The sequence below is a fragment of the Sciurus carolinensis genome, chromosome 6 (genome assembly GCF_902686445.1).
Source record: "Sciurus carolinensis chromosome 6, mSciCar1.2, whole genome shotgun sequence".
NCBI lineage: Eukaryota > Metazoa > Chordata > Mammalia > Rodentia > Sciuridae > Sciurus > Sciurus carolinensis.
In genome coordinates this window covers 501,610-519,467 of record NC_062218.1, presented here as the reverse complement: position 1 = coordinate 519,467, position 17,858 = coordinate 501,610, and the positions used below count along the sequence as shown (strand labels likewise).

Here is a 17,858-nt window from a genome sequence, read left to right as displayed (position 1 = left end):
TGGTCCGACTCTGCGCTGGACTGCGCTGTGGCACGTCCACATCCTTGGGTCTGGGCAGGGTCCGTGGAGCCCTTTCCCTGGAGAGGACGCAGTAGATTGGGGCCCAGCGAGGGATCGCGGGATCGCAGCCCCGGCGCTGGGGGATGAGGCTCGAGGCAGATCCCTCCAGATCCAGAATGGAGCGGAGGCGGCAGGTGGGAGGAGTCTCCTGCGCGGTCCGGGAGCTCAGTGGAGTCCCTGGGGTCACATCGCAGAGGGGGCCCTGGCGTCCCCAAGGGAGGGAGGGAGGACAGGCGCGGCCCCTCCTGGCAAGCGACCGTAGCCAGCAGCGCGGCGCTAGGCCCAGGCAGCGGTTGGGGTCGCCCTCAGCCGCCGCCTGCTGCGCGGAGACCCGCGCCCCGCCCTTGACCCCAGCCCCCGGCCCAGCCTGGCCCCCGCTGGAGGACCTGGCGAGCGCCTCAGCCCCGCTCGCCCAGCCGCCTGGAGCGCCCCGTGGTCGCCGCCCAGCCGCCGCGCCCGACTCCTGTGGCAAGCGGACTAGCTGACCAGCTGCCCGGCAGCGGCCAAGGTGCTGGGTCCGGCTCTGAGGCCCCAGCCCGCGCCGCCGATTCCCGGAACTCGGGGCCAAATCGCGCGCCCGGAGGTGGCGCCCACTGACCGTGGACGAGGTGGAACCGCCGAGGGCCGCTTTCGGCAACAGGACCCCCGACGCCCGAGGCTGCCGCCGAGCCAGCCCAGCCTCCCGGCCCCTGGCCTGGCGGGCTAACGCCCGACCCGGTCCCCAGCATGCTGAGAGGCAGACGGGCCGCCTGCGGGGCTTGTTTCTGAGAAACGCAGTTGTAGCACAGTCCGTAAGCAAGAATCCGCCCGCGTGGAGACCAGGCTGTGGGAGGCCGGCGGGGGCCCTCAGGTTGGTTGGAATCGTGCCCAAATGCTCCCGTGGACAGAAGGGAGCACCCGTCTCGGCTGCCCAGTGCGACAACATCCGAGCTCCCCTCCCCAAGACTGGCCTGTGACCTCTGCAGGTTTGAAGGTGAACTTTAGGGGGTCCTGTGACCTCTGCAGGTTTGAAGGTGAACTTTAGGGGTGAATGCATGGCCTTAAACGTGTTAAAGGCATGTTAGAAATGCACGTTAGTCTCTGCATTGTTAACAAAAGCTTAACTAGGTTCCAATCCATTTGCCTCTTTATTCACAAGACGTTTTTCACAAACCATAAATGAAATTCAATTAGAAATCAATGTCAGGGACTAGATTTTCCCATGTGATTTTGAAGCTCCATGCTTGGCAGTTAGGTGGATGGCAGTTTTCGGACTGGGTATTGTTTCAACATTTCACTTCTTGCATGGACAAGGCCCTCCACCTGTCTGCAGGCTAGCCACAGGAGCTGGTGTGCAGGGTGGAGGAGTGGGCAGCCATTAGATCCGGCCCGGTGCTGCTGGGCTCTGGGGGCCACTGTGCATACAGCCTGCCCATCTGGACACAGCCTACTAAATCATGGCTTGGGTTATAGAACAAGCACTGTGGGGCTGAACCCCGCCCATGGTCTACGTCCAGGGAGTGAGTGAACAACCGCACGCCCACTAGGCTGGCCTCTGCCTGCGAGGCGCTGTCCTCACTGCCTCACTCTTCGTAGGCACTGGGGCATGGGCAGCACATGGTGGGGGGCTCCCAGCAACAGGCTCGTCCCAGGTGACCCAAAACCCTGCCAAGAAGCCACACCACCTCAGGGGTAGGAGCAGGGGCTTGCTGTCTCCTCACCCTCTACCAAAGCATCCCTTCCCATCGTCTCAGGTGGACTGCCTGCACCGTGGGCAGCACTCCGACCCGTGGCCAGGGGCACTGTCAGTGCTCACTCCAGTTCTCAGGTCGACACAGTAACACTCTGCTCTGCTGCCCTTTGAACTGCCTTGGGGCTCACAGGAGCCAAGCTGCAGCTCTTAGGTCAGGCAGGGTGGGGTGAACCCCCAGGGCATGGCGACCAGAGGGCTACTGGACGTCATGGCACATGCTGTTCTGGTGGGAACCTGGCCTTCTTGTGGACTGCAAGGGCAGCAAGCGGACGTCCCTCCTCAGGCTTCACCCGGGAGCCATGAGGGGGGGCAGGCATGCGGTCTGCTCTGGCGCTGTGCCTGCTCTCGCCCAGGGGGTCTTCCTCAGACAGGTATGAGATAGGCTGGAAACAAGCAGGTATGAGGTGGACAGGAGCAACTCCTGCACCCCTGTGGCCAGTCATGTCTGTGGTGGCCCAGAGCTGCCTGCCAGATCCTGCCACACACAGCACCCAGCCACCCAGCCAGACCGCCCAGTTGAGCAGAATGTGAATCCGCGCTCTGCTACATAGGCCACCTCCCTTCAGCAGGAAATGGGGAAACTGACTCAGTGCTGTCCTCCTCGGGCCTCTTGGGAGATGCTAGAAGACACCACCTGCCCTCCTTAAGCACGCGGCGTGAGAGTTAGTGGTTTCTCCCTGCTGGTTTATTCACTGCACACAGTCACACACTTACTCCATCTAACTCTAGTCTTAGCCTGACTCTCGTCTCACACCAGCCTCCCAGCTCTCACCGTGTGACGTGCCTTAAGGCCGGCTTTGCTGGGAGTCCATCTGACAGGGGCGGAGGGGTGTGGAGGATCCACCGCAGTGGGAGGCAGAGGTTCCAGATGTCTCCTCCGGCTCTTTTCTCGGCTTGACTGGGGTCTCAGCTCTGATGTCCTCAGCTCTCTGACATCCAGTCTGACTGTCAACTCTCCACCATCTGATCTCCTGCTCTCTGGTCAGTCTTATAGTTCTTCTTAGGGTCTGTCGTAGCTCAGTAAGCTGGGGGCCCAGAGAAGGGGCAGTGCCTACGTGGGCTGCTAGGGGGCACCAGTGAGGGGCTAGGGACAGAGGGGGCACTGGATCTGGGGAGATACTAGGGTCTTTCCTCTGAGTTGGAGGAGTCCAGCAGGGGACCAGACAGGTCAGGTGAAGTGGCCTCCAGGACTTGGCTGTGGCTGTGGGGTGCTTGGTGGGTTAGGCAGGTCTGCATCAATGTGGCAGGGTACCTGACGCCATCAGGATAGAGGAGAAGGGAGTTTCAGAGGCCCTAGTCCATGACTGGTGGGCCCGCGGTGAGGCAGAAATGCATGATGGAAGAACAAGGCAGAGCAAAATGACTCACTTCTTGGGGGCCAGAAGCAGAGGGAGAGGGGCTGGGGACAAGACACAGATCCCAAGGACATGTCCCCAAGGGCCCACTCCCTTCAAGAGGTCCTACCTCTGCAGTTCCCACCGCCTCCCAACACGACGCCACCTATGAATCCATCCTTGGAGGTTAGAGCCTTCACGACCCCATCTCTTCCCCGAGGCCCCTCCTCTGAACACTTCTGCATTAGAAACCAAGTTTTCAACACATCAGCCTTTGGTGGTTGCTTTATATCCAGTTCATAACACTTGGGGACACTTGGGGACACTTGGGGAGGGAGAGTTCTGCCAGGCTCTGGGAGCTTGAGGTGGCCAGGAGCCACTCCTGGACTGCAGTGCTGTCCTCAGAGAGTCAAGGGCAGATAAAGTGCATCGGTCCTCTTGCTGGAAGCCAGAGTGGCTCATGCCCTCTGGGCTTTCAGGCCAGGGGCAGCCTTGGAAGACCCGGCAAAGGGACATTCAGGTCAGCCTCAGAGGGTCGGGAAGGGGACCCTAGGTCCTGACAAGTTGTTCAACCTTATTGTGGAGCTGCGGTTGATGTCCCGGAGGGAGACCCACAGCCCGGGTCCTCTTCATTAGGAGTCTCTGCTACCCCGGGCCTTGCATATCTGGAGTAGGTTCGGCTAGGGCCGAGCCCCTGCAACCCAGAGCCCAGCGGTCACCGCAGAAGGGCGCCCTAGCCCTCCGAACTGCGGGTCCCACCCACCGGGAGCTGCCGGTAGGGAGGGAGGCGGCCGCCCGGTCCGCGGCTGGGTCCATCCTCGGCGGCACCACCTCTCGGACCTCCTCCGCGCCGCGCCCTCCGCCCGCGTTGGAGCGCTGGCACGGGGCGGGGGCCGGCTGAGAGGGGCGTGCGCAGGCCGGGCGGGCGCGCCGCGAGCCGAGCGCGCGACGGTCCGCTCTCACGTGTGCGCGGCGGGGGCGGGAAGGCCCCGCCCTGGGGCGGGAGGGGGCCGTGGGATTAAAGGCCACCCGGGCGGGCGGGACCGGGCTGCCGCCGGCACCCAGAGCACTCTGGGCTCTGTGCTGCCCGACAGGCGTCCCGGGCCCCGGAGCCGCGCGTCCAAGGGGCGCAGCAGGGACTTACCGCAATATGCGCATGGGGACCCGGCACTGAGAGGCGGCGGCGATGTGGCGAGGCGAGTCCCCAGGCCCCTCCTGGGGACCGCTGCTGGCGCTGGTGCTGGTGCTGACGCTGGGCGGACTTCCAAGAGTGAGGGGCTTCGAGGAAGAGCCAGGCGGCGCGCATGGCGCAAGCCAGGGATTCCAGGTAGTCACCTTTAAATGGCACCACGTCCAGGACCCCTACATCATCGCGCTCTGGATCCTCGTGGCCAGCTTAGCCAAAATTGGTAAGTGACCCGGGGCCTGATGGGTCGTGGATCCCACCACCTCAGCTCCCCCGCACGCTCTGGGGGGCCTTTGGAGGTCCCTCAGCGCCACAGGGACAGAGCCCAGCACTACCTTCTCCTGCGCCTTCCCTCCCAGTCTCTGGGGAAGGGTGCACTCTGGAGGAGCTGCCACCACAGTGGATCCCAGGAGCCCAGTGGTGGACCGCTGGGGGTCGGTGGGCTGCTGGGTCCAGCAGAGCAAGGCTCCTGCCGAGACCCTGGCTGAGTTGCCACGGATGGTCCTGGCCCCAGCGGCCCGCACAGCCCTGGGGCCCTGCACTCCAGCTCCTGGTCTGGACGCAGGTCCCAGCTTGGCATCTGCCCAGATCTGCTTGTGAGCACCAGGGGCTGCTGGTTCCACACTGCTTGTCAGTGCTGAGATTGGAAGGTCCTTGCAGTCCACCTGGAGTGATGTTTGTTTCCGTGGCAGAACAGAAAAAGGATGGCACTCAAAATGAAACCTAGTGAGATCCCATTTATAGGAGCAGTTTCCACAGGATTCCTGTTCTCTCATCTTGCTCTTCTCTTAATTGACCAGTGAGTCAGGAAAGTGGGGATCACAGGTAACTCCTGGACAAGGTGAGAGGAAGGTCAGCTTTCTTAAGAGCTTAGGAGGATCAAAGCTTCAGTGTCTTCCTGGAGGGAAGGATCTTCCTGGAGCTGTGGTGGTCTGTGTGACCGTCTAGGTGGAGCCCCGGGAACTGCAGGACCTGGGTGGTTCCAAGAGAAGTAAGACCAGACTGCTGGCGCTTTATCTGGGGAGGTTTCCACTGGGGTTCTGGGGTGGGGAGGGCCAGGGGAGCCCCTGCCTCCCCCTCAGCAGGACAGGAGAGGGATGGACTTGGAGAGGGCAGTTAGAAGACGTGGACTCAGAGGGCCTGGCATGGGAAGCTGTTGGTGAAGGTGTGACCCTCAGGACTGCTTGAGCTCTGCCCTGAGGTGCCCCGTGTGAAGGTGTGACCCTCAGGACTGCTTGAGCTCTGCCCTGAGGTGCCCCGTGTGAAGGTGTGACCCTCAGGACTGCTTGAGCTCTGCCCTGAGGTGCCCCGTGTGAAGGTGTGACCCTCAGGACTGCTTGAGCTCTGCCCTGAGGTGCCCCGTGTGAAGGTGTGACCCTCAGGACTGCTTGAGCTCTGCCCTGAGGTGCCCCGTGTGAAGGTGTGACCCTCAGGACTGCTTGAGCTCTGCCCTGAGGTGCCGGTGGCCCTGGGCCCTGCAGTCCTTTTCATCTCTGCCGTGTCTCCTAAAAGCTCTTGTGGGACCTTCTGCCTCCTTGCTGGTTCTCAGGTGCCTCCTTTCTTCCATCCCTCTGGGTCTGTTCAGCTCCCCACCTCTGGCTGCCTGGTCCCCTCGCTCAGTCTGTCTCCTGGGCTCTCAAGTCAGGACTGTGGGTCGGCTGTGGAGATTCAGCAATGCCGACTGCTTCCTAAGGTCATTGGTTCTGGAAGGACCAGCCTCATCCTGGGGTACCAGAACCGCTTCCTGAGGCTCCTGCTAATCCTGCCCAGACTGCAGCACCCAGGTGTGTAAGTGAGCGAGCACCTCCGTGCCAGTGGGGTGCCCCCTGATCAGCCCTGGTGTACATTCAGAGCCTGGGCACCTGCCAGCTGGTCAGCTGTGCTCTGCTGTGGGAGGCCAGTGGGCGGGCACATGAACCCGGGCTCTGCTGCCCTGAGTGTTATTCATCAGGAAGCGCCCAGCCTGTAGCTTTTCCAGTCACTGAGAAGGGTCCTGAGAGGGCGTCCATGAAGCATGAGGGTGGGGTGGCAGCAGCTCTCTGAGAGGGCGGTGGGCCTCTTGGGGATGTCTGCCAACTTGAAAAGGTCCACCAGTTAAGTCAGTCCGCACTCGAGGGGTAAGAGCCAAACATTGGTGGAGGTGTTGGGGGCAGTCCAAGACCATAGGCAGGGACCTCTGAGGATGACTGAGCCCCCTCGCGAAGCCTTCTGCTCTGGACAGGGGCCAGGCCAGACTCCACCCACACGGCTGCCCGTTTGGTGTCGAGACTGTGCTGCGTCCCACCCAGGAACAGGCATCCCTGCAGAAGGAGCTGAACCCCAAACCTGGCCTCTCCTGCAACACTCACCCACCCTGACTCAGGGAGTCTGAGCCGACCCTACCCAGGTCCCAAAGGCCTCCTGGTAGTTCAGCATAGCCCTTGGTGACCCCACGTCCCTGCACCCTGCGGGTGCTCCCCCTCATCCCCAGCTTCCCTCCCTCTGCTGGCCGCCCCTGCTCAAGCCTGCAGATGGCAGCTCCTGGGCGCTCTCCCTGAACCTCACTCTGTGAGCCACGCCTTCTGCCCTGGGCCTGGGGCCCCCACCTCCAGCCAGGAGGGTCCCCCGAGTGCGGCTGCCTACCAAGCGTCCCAGCACAGCATCTCCCCACACTCAGACTCCACAGGCCCTGCAAAGCCCAACTCTACTCAGAACCAAAGCTCACATCAGCCCTGATGTGACAGACGAGACGGGGTCACCGTGGAGCATCCCTCGGCCCTGGCGCAGACTGGCTCTGTTCCAGACTCCACCCAGCTCCGCCCCTGCAGCTCCCCTTCCCCAACAACCCATTGTCCACCCACAACCTGCATAAGAGAGAGAGCACCTGAGGATACAGCCCCTAGCCCTGGGAGTCACCTCCAGGGCAGGGACACCCCCAGCCCCGCCTTTGTCTCTCCCTCCCCATGGACTCTGGACTGGCTCAGATCCCTGCTGACCCCACCTGACCCCTCGGAATCCTCCCAGACCCCTCCCTGCACAGGCGACCTCGGATGCTCATCCTGGGAGCCCCTCACCGCCCCCGCCTCCCTCCACTGGCCCAGTACTGACACGGGCTCAGGGACTTGTACAAAGGAGGGCTGTTCTGAACTCTGGCAGCCCCCACCATGGCCCCAGAGCAGAGTTCTTGCTGGTAGGCTCATGCCGTTGTTTAAAGTGGCCCAGAGCATCTCAACCTCGAATCACAGGATGGAAGCCACCCTTGAGGGCTGGATTCGTGTTGATTTCCATGAAATCAGGCATTTGCTGAGCTTCTTACACATCACGGGTGTCCCTTAACTTGTACCCAGCTGTGCAGTTCCGAGGCCAGCCTTCTTCCAGCCAGCAACGCGTCTGGGGAGGTTGGCCAGGCCTGGGACACAGGCAGTGTCTGATTCTGGCAGCGGGGGCTTGAGGAAGGCTGAGAACGGGGCCCCCAGGACTGGGGAGCCGGTCCACAGTGCAGCTAGGCTGGGGGTCAGGATGTGCTGGGGTGGGGGTGGCAAGAGGCCAGTTGCCCTAGGGCGTGAGAGACTCCTTCCTCTGGCCAGCCTAGACACCCACCATGGGCTCCCCGTGGGGGTCCCCAGCCTGCTGCAGCTCAGCCCCTCGGCCCTGTCCCCACGACTTCCTGACCCTATGGCCCTAATCCTCCCCTCCCCTCAGGCTCCTCTCTTTCTTCTTCAAACTTGTGTCTTCTCTCCTGGATCCTCCTGGAGAGGATGGGTGAGCCCCAGGACCTGGCAGCCCCCCGCCTTGCAGGGGGTCATGAACTCAGGGTCAGGGGCCAGTAGGGCGGTGCACTCTTAGTGAGGGGCGAGAGGGAGCAAGGTGCTGGCAGCCCCCAACCCAGCTAGCCTGGGCTTCCTGGCCTTCATCCTCCGAGTCCACTGGCATCCCACACCCCTGCTGCCCAGGGCTTCTGAGCTCAGAGCCTCCAGCCTTCCTGCTCCTCAGGATGCCTCTTCCAGCTCCACGTGCTTTCAGCTGTACCAGGTCAGGCAGCCAGGGGGGCAGGGATTGTGTGGCTCTGGCCGCCTTGTGCTGGCCACTGCCTGACCCAGCAGCTGCCTGCAGACCTGTGAATGCAGGGTCACGCGTGGAGAGGCATCGAGGGAGGGGGTGGGTGTGTGAGTGAGTGGGTAGCGGCAGAGGGGCAGGAGTGCATGCACGGTGGGGAGCGAACACTGCCGCCCGAGACCCCTGCATGCTGGCCCGGAAGGGGCTCTCCAAGCACCTTTGCCAGATTCTTCCCCAAGCTGCCACACAACCTCCTGCTGGCTGCACACCCTGTGGGCACCACCTGCACAGGAGCAGCCACCTGACCTGCAGAGAGGTCACGGGGAGGGATGCATCCCAAGCTCTGACTGGGAGCCGTGCAGACTCACCCTGGGAAGGCCAGGTCTCCGGGGAAGCCGTGACCCTGCAGGAGCTGTGGTCGGCAGCCCCGGATCTACGCCTGCTTGTTTCTGCCTCTGGAATAGAAGGGACCATCCAGCCCGGCTCCAGGAGGCAGGCACACCTGACTCCGTGCCGGGACAGAGTGAATCAGGGCCCCAGCAGCAACACCGCGCCTAGCAGTGGTGTTTGGGGCTTGAACGGTGGGCTTTGTGTTGTGGATGAAGCCAGCTGTTTCCACCACCACAGGTCTGACCTGAAACTGGCACCCAGCGAGCACTCGCTGAGGAAGCACTGAGCATCCCTCCCATGTGCCTATGCTGCTGAGGCAGCAGCGGACAACTAGATGGGGACCGTCTTGGGAGGGCTTTCCTGCAGGGGTCAGCAAGATGCCTGCCTGGACACCCCGCCTGGGGCAGGAGACACCAAGTGCTGTGCTGAGGAATGCCGGTGGACCCTTCACCCTGGAGACAGGGAGGTGTTTCTGGGGCCAGAGACAGTGAGAGGGCTGGAGGCAGCCTGTGCAGATGTGGCAAAGGAGCAGGTGGGCAGAGGGACTGAGACAGGAGGGACCGGCAAGGCGGCCCACCTGCGTCCTACGGACAGGGGATCCCTCGGTCCTCAGGCGGCTCTGCGGGCTATGTGATGGCATGGGGGTGGGCCGTGGAGTGGGAGCTCCAGGGAGAGACAGGCCGCAGTCACCCAGGAGCAGGGACTGGCCCAGGGGCTGATGAGTGGGCACAGGCCCTCTGATTCTCCATGGTTCTTCTAAACACGTTTGGAACAAACCAGAAAACCAGATTCTGTGTCCTGGGGCTGATTCGAGGGGCGGGAGAAGTCCTGCATCCCAGCCAGGCCCAGAGGGCTGCTGTTTCTGGTTCAGTGGGGCAGCCTCTCTGAGGGCACAGCACCGGCCAGGAAGAAGGGTCAGCAGCCAGTGAGGACAGCAGGAGGAGGGGCAGGCATGGAACACCCGGCTCTGGGGCGCCTGCCACCCTAGCTGTGGCGAGTGCTGTGGTGGGCATCCGCTGTCCTGTGAGGCACCTGGCCTGGGCTGAGGTGGCCTTCCCTGGGGCTGGCTATGCTGTCACTAAGGGCCATTCACCCAGCTGTAGGGGAGAGCCACATGCTGGGGCAGGGGGCAGGCTGAGGGTTCAGAGTGGCCAGCGGTGCACAGCGGTATCCCACTGTAAGAGAACACTGTGAGGGTCCTCAGAAGAGGGGTGGGCAGGGCAGAGGGACCTGGGGAGGAAGGCCAGGAGGACCCAGGAAGGGGGGCAGGTGGCAGATGAATTCAGGGAGCAACGGAGTAGGGCCTCTGGGGCTGCAGGGCTGGGTGGCCAGGGCCCTCGGTGGGACTTCAGTGCAGGCTGAAGAAGGGAGTGGACTTTGCCTCCAGGGCAGGTGAGCCAAGTCAGCCCCAGGGCCCCCAGAGAAAGCTCTGCTTCAGGGAAGGATGTGGGCTGGGAGCCAGCCAGGCGCTGCTAGGAGGGTGTCCTGACGACTCTGTTGCAGCCAGCCCAGCCTCTGGAGGCCACTGGGGCAGGGACAGAGCAGTGCCCCTCTGAGGACCCAGGGGGGGCAGCAGGAGGTGGGGATGGCAGGGTGGGGTCTCCCCTTCTGGCAAATCAGGAACCTGCTGGATTCACCACCTGGGGAGCCCAGGTACCAAAGTCCAACCGGTTTTGAGTTCTCAGCTGGGAGAGTTTCTCGAGGCAGAACAGGACATCGGAAGGGCCTGGTTTCTGGAGCCGTGGAAAGAAAATGTGAACCGTCACCAGCTCCTGGGGAACATCTGTCCTGAGATGTCACTGGGTGCTTGGTGGGGTGGATGCAGGGCCTGCAGCTGCACCCTTGCACTGTGGGCCCTGGGGTGCCAGGTCCCAGCCCAGCCTCCACCTGCTCCTCGGGGCCGCTGGCCACATGGCGATGGGCCACTGTCTGAGGAGGCACTGCAGTGAGTGCACCCCCTCCTGAGGCAGGGGAGGGGGCTCCATGGGCAGGACCGCAGCAGCTTGGCGAGGCCACACCAGGGTGACCTGGTGGAGGTGGGGAGGGGGCAGGCCGGTGCTGGGCATGGCTGGAGCCTGTGAGCTGGAGCCCAGAGCCCAGGGGCCTGGGAGGAGGTCCGTGCACCTGAGTGTTCTGCTCCTGTCCTCCTCTGGCCTTGGGGCTGCGTGTATGCAGCGGAGCTGGGTCTCACTGGAGCCAAGGGGCACCGGGGACATCCAGTTGTGTGGGGCCCTTCTGATCCCAGCATCCAGGTGCAGGGCTGGGCTTGGACTGCCCTCAGGGGAGGTCCCTGGAGCATCCGCAAGGGACGGCTGCGTTGCAGAGCCTGAACTCAGAGGGGTGCGGGCCTCAAGCTGGCCTGTCAGGAGGCGACCCCTCAGAGGCGGAGGGGTGGGGGTCCCCAGGTTCAGACGCCTCACTGCTGTTCCGGTTCCCTTCGCTGGAGCCACCAGCAGTGGTTTCCTAGTTCCCCTCTGCCCGGAGCTGGCGTCTCAGGGCACCCACCCAGGGCGGTGTCCAGGCCCTCCCCGCTGCCTGTCTGGGCGGGCAGTGTGCAGGCCTGAGTCCTGCTCCTCTGGTTCTGTCGCAAGGGAAACCTCCGAGGTACCGACGCCCTTCTCCTCCTGTTACGCTCCAGCGTAAGGTGTGACCACACTGATTCCAGTGGCATCTGAGGGCCCCGTCGGTGCCCTGGGACCACAGCAGACCGCTGTCCTGGCCTGGAGCCCTCGGCCTCAGAGGCCGCTCGCCTGGTGAACAGCGGCAGGAACCCCCACTCTCAGGCCTTAGGCCTGATCCAGTGTCCCTGGCCTGGCTATCACAGCCCCCCTGCCCCCCGGAGGTGGCTTCTGTGACACTGTTTAGTTAAAACAGCAGTGAACTTCATTTTTCAGTAAAGTCTCAGACTTACAGGATGATGGCTCAGAGGGCAGAGTCCCCCTGCCTGACACCCTCCCAAGCAGCCTGCCCCTGATGCAAGGACGGGCACTGGACGGGGCCCCGAGTGCATGTCATTAACCTGGACAGGTGCAAGGCCAGTGCCCCACGCAGGACCAGTCTGCACCCAGGGGATGCCCTCACCTGCCCTCTCCTCAGCCTCCCTCAGCCCCTGGCCTCCACTGTCTGCTGCCGCCTAGCTTGGCCTGCTCAGTGTCACGGAGCTGGTGTCACCAGGTGCAGCCCTTGGGGAGGCTCCTTCCAGGCGTGCACGGCAGGGTCCTTGTGGCTCCGTGTGGCTTGATGGCGCCTGCTTCTCCGTGCTGCGTTCTCCCCACCGTGGGACCCACGCGGCCTGTGTGTCCACTGCCCACCACAGGTGTGCGGTTGCTTGCCAGTCTTGGCAGCTGTGAGTGCAGCTGCCACAAGCCTCCCTGTGCAGGGTTTGCACGCGCATGTTCTCAGCTCCTCTGGCTCCCGGGTGGGAGGTGTTGAGTTTCCTAAGAAGCAGACTGTCCTGCAGAGAGGTGGCATGGCGGGCCCAGCTGGCGTCTCAGCAGCGCTCGGCGTCCTGTGCTGTGGGCACTTCGATGGCTGCGTGGTGCAGCCTGGTTTTAACGTGCAGGTCCCAGCTGACCCAGGCGGTGGAGCACCTTGCCCTCTGTGGCCTTTGGTGAGCTGTTTGTGTCGGTATCACCCTCTTCTGACAGGCCGTCTGTCTTCTCACTGAGTTCTCATAGTTCTTTGTGTAGTTCTGATCTAAATGCTATACGTATGTATTTTCCCCCATTCTGGGGTGGTTTTTCATTCTCTCTCTCTCTTTTTATTTTTAGTGCTGGGATTGAACCCAGGGTCACTTACCACTGAACCGCATTCCAGCCCTTTCTGTGTTTTAAATTTGAGATAGGGTCTGGCTTTGCTGCCCGAGCCAGCCTCGAGTTTGTGACCTTGCTGCCTTAGCCTCCCACTTTGCTGTGATCACAGGTGTGGACACCACACACTATGTCTTTTCGTTCTCTTAATAGCGATTTTGGTAGAGCAAAACTTAGTAGTTTAATGAAGTTCAAGTTGTTGTTTTATTCTTTTTATGGATCAGGATTTGGTATTATGAGTGAAAGTAAACCCACGATCATCTAGATTCTCCTCCGTCTGTCCTCTAGAAGCTTTGTGGCTTTATGTGCAGTCCTGTCCTTGCTGAGCGGTGCTGTGGGAGGGGCAAGGCCTCCTGGGGAGCCGCGAACACACAGGCACGTGGCGTCTGGCTGTTCAGTGCCGTTTGCTGAAACAACTCCTGTTTTCTGTGGAGTCTCCCTGGCTCCTGCATAAGGTCAGTGAGCTGCCAGGGTGCAGCCTGTGCCTGGGCTCCCTGCTCTGTCCTGTGGACCTGCCTGTATGGACTCTGGCCAGCACTCGGCCTGACTGCAGTGACCGATGACAATGTCCGTCCTCTGCTGTGCTCCTCCTGCAGCGTCCTTTGCTATTCACAGCCTCTCACCTCTCCATACAGGTCCAGAATCAGTTGTTGGCATCATGAAAACAACTTGCTGGGGTTGGGTGGGGATGCACTGAGTCAATACCTGCAAGTTGTGGGTCACGATCTTAGTGTGGAATCTTGTATCCATGAACATGGGCTACCTCTGCATCTGTGTTGTTCTTCACTTTGCTTCATTGGAGGCTCGTACTTTTCTTTGTATCGGTGTTGTGCATATTTTGTTAGATTTTGTTTTGTTGTGCATGTGCACATGTGCTGAGGAGTGTGTTTTGAATTCAGATCGTGCAGCTCCCTGCACGTGTGTAGGAATGCCATTGACTTTGTGTGTTAGCCTTAGCTTCTGCAACCAGCTGCAACCACTCATTAGTCCTGAAGTCTTGCAGTCTGTACGTGGGCATCCTGTCAACCCTGAGCGGGCTCTCCTGCCTCTGCCCTGAAGGCCACGGTGATCTTAGAGCTCCCTGTGTTCCAGGCTTCTGCTGATGCATGCTGGATAATTAAGATAGGGCCAGGATCCTACATGTACCCCCAGTGAGCAAATGACCCTTCATTTTGAGGCTAGAGGGAGTTTTTGAGTTTGTGAGACCAGAGGGTGGCACCTGCAGACAGGAAGGGACCCTGGCCAGGAAAGACACAGGAAGACTGAGGACTGCAGGTGACAGGGCACAGGTACAGGACAGGGGAGCCATGTCTCGGAGCACCTGGTGCCAAGAGGAGCTGTACCTGCTGCAGATGAGGCCTCCCCACCCCCGGATCTGTACCTTCCTCACCCCTCACCGTGTGCCTCCTGGGTGCCACGGGACTGCTGAAGCGTGACTCCCAGAAACGAGCTTGGAGCCTCTGACAGGGCTTTTCCTGGGCTGCCCAAGGATGGGGCCCTCTGTGAATGCTCGTGGGTGGCCGCAGGGGCACCTCCCTGCCCGGTGGGAGCAGCTCTGCTGTAGTGTCCCTCCTCTTCAGGTTGTTGTGTCACTGACGGAGCCTTGGCTGGCTCAGGATTTGGAAGAGGGCAGTGCCACCACACCCTCCCTGGTCCCTGCTCCCTGAGGTGGCCAGGAAAAACTCGTTGAGAGAGTCTGACTCTCTCCTGTCCCTCTGGCAGGTGAGTCCAGGAAAGCCCCTTGCTGTCCAGGCCCTGCTTGGGCCTCAGGACCCAGCACCCTCCACTGGCCTCCAGAGCTGCGGGCTGCTGGCCCTCAGGGCCCTCTGTGGCTGTGGGCTCCCGGTGCGGCCTGCTTCTGCTTGGTCAGTGCCTCCCTCCCAGGTGCTGTCCAGGTAGCTCTGCCACACGCGGCGGCTGGTAGTTTCTCTTGTTCTTTCCGAGACTTGAGCACCCCTGCCGGGCCCACCTGGACCTGGGCTCCCCCCAGTGCTCCTGTGTTGGGGACCCCTCCCTGCGGAGAGCTTGGGAGGGCCGCTCATGGCCCCGCTCCCGGCAGCCCTGTGCTGTGCCCTGGGACAGGGTGCAGGTGGGAGTGGCGTCCCTTCCCAGGTGTGTGGGGCTCTCCTCTGCTGACATGCAGGTGCTCGTCTCAGCCGTGCTGTGGGCTCGGGCTGACTCCTCACCTGGGCTGCCTCCAGAAGCACCTCTGGGCACGTCCCCCATGTGTCTCCCTGTCCAGCGTGAGCCCACGTGACCTCTCCACTCAGGTTTTCTCTTGTGTGTTTTTTCTTGATCTTTTCCCTTTATTTGCTGCGAGAACGTCTCCACGGCTCACCCCGTTGTTGACCTTCAGCCTCTTGGGGCTTCCAGACCTGCCTCTTCTCCCGGTGGATGGCCCTGCGGCCTGAGCGTCTTCTTCCTGCGCCTCGCTCACAAGCACTGCGCGTGCTCATGACTGCCCGAGACCCCCAGGACAGACCCTGGGCTGGGCCGTGTGGCTGAGGCGTCCAGGGTCTGCAGCCCCTCTCTCCTGTCGGCTCAGGCAAAGCCTGCAAATGAAGAAGCGAAGGCACCTCCCTAGAACCGTCAGGCCACAGGCCCTGCAGGATCTGATCTTCGTCTTCAAGCCGAGATAACCATCTTGGAGGAAACCAGGTCCAAAAGATAAGCTGCCTGCTGGCAGGTGGCCTGGCACGTCCTGGGAACAGAGAGCCCTCCCTGTGCAGGGACCGTGAGCCTCTGGCTCCACGGGTGGGGGCCGTCTGTCCCTGGGTGTCGGCTTGCCCCAGGGAGCCCCAGAGGGGGGGCTGGGCTTCAGCGGGCGATCCACGCAGGGCTGCTCCCTGTGCCTCCACCAGGGTCTCGAGACTGACCCTCGTGGACGGGCCTCTGGGATCCTGGGCACTGAATGGCACTTCTACCCAGAGGCCTTTGAACTCCTGCTCTGCTGGAGTCCATCTTCCCAGCCGGCGCCCTGGCGCATGCCTGTGATCCCAGCAACTCGGGAGGTGAGGCAGGAGAACCCAAGTTCCAGGTCGACCCAGCAACCTAGCACGTGGCTGTCTCAAAACCTCACAGGGCTGGGGGTGCTGCTCAGAGACGGAGTGCCCCCGGCCACCCCCAGTCCTGAGGAAAAGCGGTGGCGCTTCCTTTCCTGTGTGCCCAGGAAGCAGGTGGTGGCAAAGTCCTGGCCTTGGGGACTGGCAGGGAGCCCGGATGGCGTGGCTGCAGCCACGGTCTAGCTGCACAGAATCCTCGGACTAAAGGTCTTGTTGGAATTTTCATAGGAAGGTCCGAAGGTTGGCGAGATGGCCTTGTAAGCTCCTGGGGCTGCTGAGCTTCTGTCGCACCCCCGCCCTGCAAAGCGAGTGTCCGCTTCAGTGTGTCTCTCCTGCTTCCACCTGGGTAGCACCGCAGGCCACGCTGCGGCCTCCTGGGGGCCACGCTCGCCCAGAGCCCCGAGCTCTGCAGAGGGTGCGGCTGGGGCTCAGCAGCTCTCTGGCTCTCCTCCTGCTTTGGCAGGGGACCCACAGGCCGGGCTCCTGCCGTCGAGCCTCGGCAGGGCACCGTGCGGGGATCGAGGAGCGTGGCTCCCATGACTGATGGAAGGTGTCCGGGCTTCTCGAGGGAGACAGAGGAAGGGGCGTGTCGAGGGGTCCTGGAAGAATCGGGTCGGGTGGGGCAGAGCCCTTTTCTGTGAGCTCCCATGTCAGGGTCCTCCTGGGGTCTCCGCTGATTGGTTTATGGGTTGGTCGCATCTTCCTTTGTTGTCTTGTGTCTAGTGATTCTGGATTGTGTTCGGGACGTTGTGACTGTATGCTGTATGTCCCTCTGGAAAGGAAGGACTTTCGTGGTCGTATTTTGTGGTGCTTGTTTTACCAGGTAACTGACCTGGGTGGACTAAACCCCCAGTACTGACCCTCTGTGGCAGCACTGCTGAAGCTGCTGCTCTTTAGCTCCGTGGCCCGCGTGGGAGCTGCCTCACTCCTGCGTCCTTCACACAGGGAGTTTTGGGGCTCAGCTGGAGAAATGGAGTTCGGGGTTTCCCTCTCGGGCTCCTTCCTTCCTGGGACTCAGCCTGCCATCGTGGTGTTGGTGACGGAGGCTCCTGAGCTCCACCATCTGCACAGCCCTGAGGAGAAGAGCCGAGGGGAGCAGGGGCATCCCCAGGGCTGCTTCGCGAGGCTGAGGCACCCTCAGCGCAGGCCTCTCATCGTCCCCTGGCAACTTGCTTACTTCTGGAGCTCATGCCGTTGCCTGCCTGTGAGCGGGGACAGTAGGGCCGACCCTTCGCCCTCCAACCAGGGAAATGCAACGCACACATCCTTCTCCCAGTCTTTATTAAGTCACAGCCGATGGTTAGAGCACAAGAAAGCAAACCTGTGGCCTGTGGACCTGGAGACCTCAGGAGTAGAGTAGCCAGAGGGAGGGCCCGGTGGGTGGGAGGCCCCCGGCTCTGTGGGCCTCATCATGGCCCACACGTTCAGTTAGTTTAACAAGCAGTTGCCACTTACTGCTCTTAATGCGTATGTTATGTGCAACGTTGGTGACTGTTTTAGTCAGCTTCTTCACTGCTGTGACTAACTGATCTGACCAGCACAATTATAGAGGAGGAGAGGTTTATTTGAGGGCTCACGGTTTCAGAGGTCAGTCCATAGAAGGCTGCTCCATTCCTTGGGGCTCCAGGTGAGGGTGAACATCATGGCGGAAGAGCGTGGCAGAGGGAAGCAGCTCACATCATCAGAAAGCAGAGAGAGACTCCACTCTCCAGATGCAAAATACATACCCCAAGCAGTTCCCACCTCCTCCAGCCACACCCACCACTTCAGTGAATCTCATTGGGATTAGTTCACAACCCAGTTGTCTCTCCTCTGAACCTTCCTGCACTGTCTCACAGGGGAGCTGTGGGAACACCCCACATCCACGCCACAACGGTGACCCTGTCCTGGGCTGCTGCTTGCTCTGTGACAGACAGCCTCCGAACCCAGGCACAGGGGACCAGGGGCAGGACCGTCCTGTCCATCTGGACCAAAGGCTGCGGCCAGTGCAGAGAGGCAGCTGCAGGGGCCCTGGCCTTCGCTCGGCCTTGGCTTGTTGCTCACCAGACTCAGGGCGGAAGGAGAGACTGCCTCCCTCTGCTGATGGGAAGCCATCAGCAGTTTTCATTTGAAACTAAAATTTAAAAGTAAAACTAACTTTTAAATTTAAAAGTTGACAAGGTCTGTCTGGGCTTTTAAATGGACCCTGTTGGAAATATCTTGTGACTGTGGGCAGCAGCGCCCGTCCTGGAAGGCCACCCAGCCCAGGAG

At 61.6% G+C, this 17,858-nt stretch overlaps 1 protein-coding gene across 4 annotated transcripts in view; it reads left to right on the top strand.

The window, feature by feature from the left end:
* Positions 1-4,170: 4,170 nt before the first annotated feature.
* The window catches only part of Slc9a3 (solute carrier family 9 member A3), a 36,672-nt gene continuing 22,984 nt past the window's right edge, over positions 4,171-17,858 (top strand). For all 4 annotated transcript variants that reach the window (XM_047555307.1, XM_047555310.1, XM_047555308.1 and 1 more), the window contains exon 1: positions 4,171-4,535. In XM_047555307.1, the coding sequence (XP_047411263.1) occupies positions 4,313-4,535 (223 nt within the window). In that variant the 5' untranslated portion in view covers positions 4,171-4,312. The remainder of the gene's footprint in view (positions 4,536-17,858) is intronic.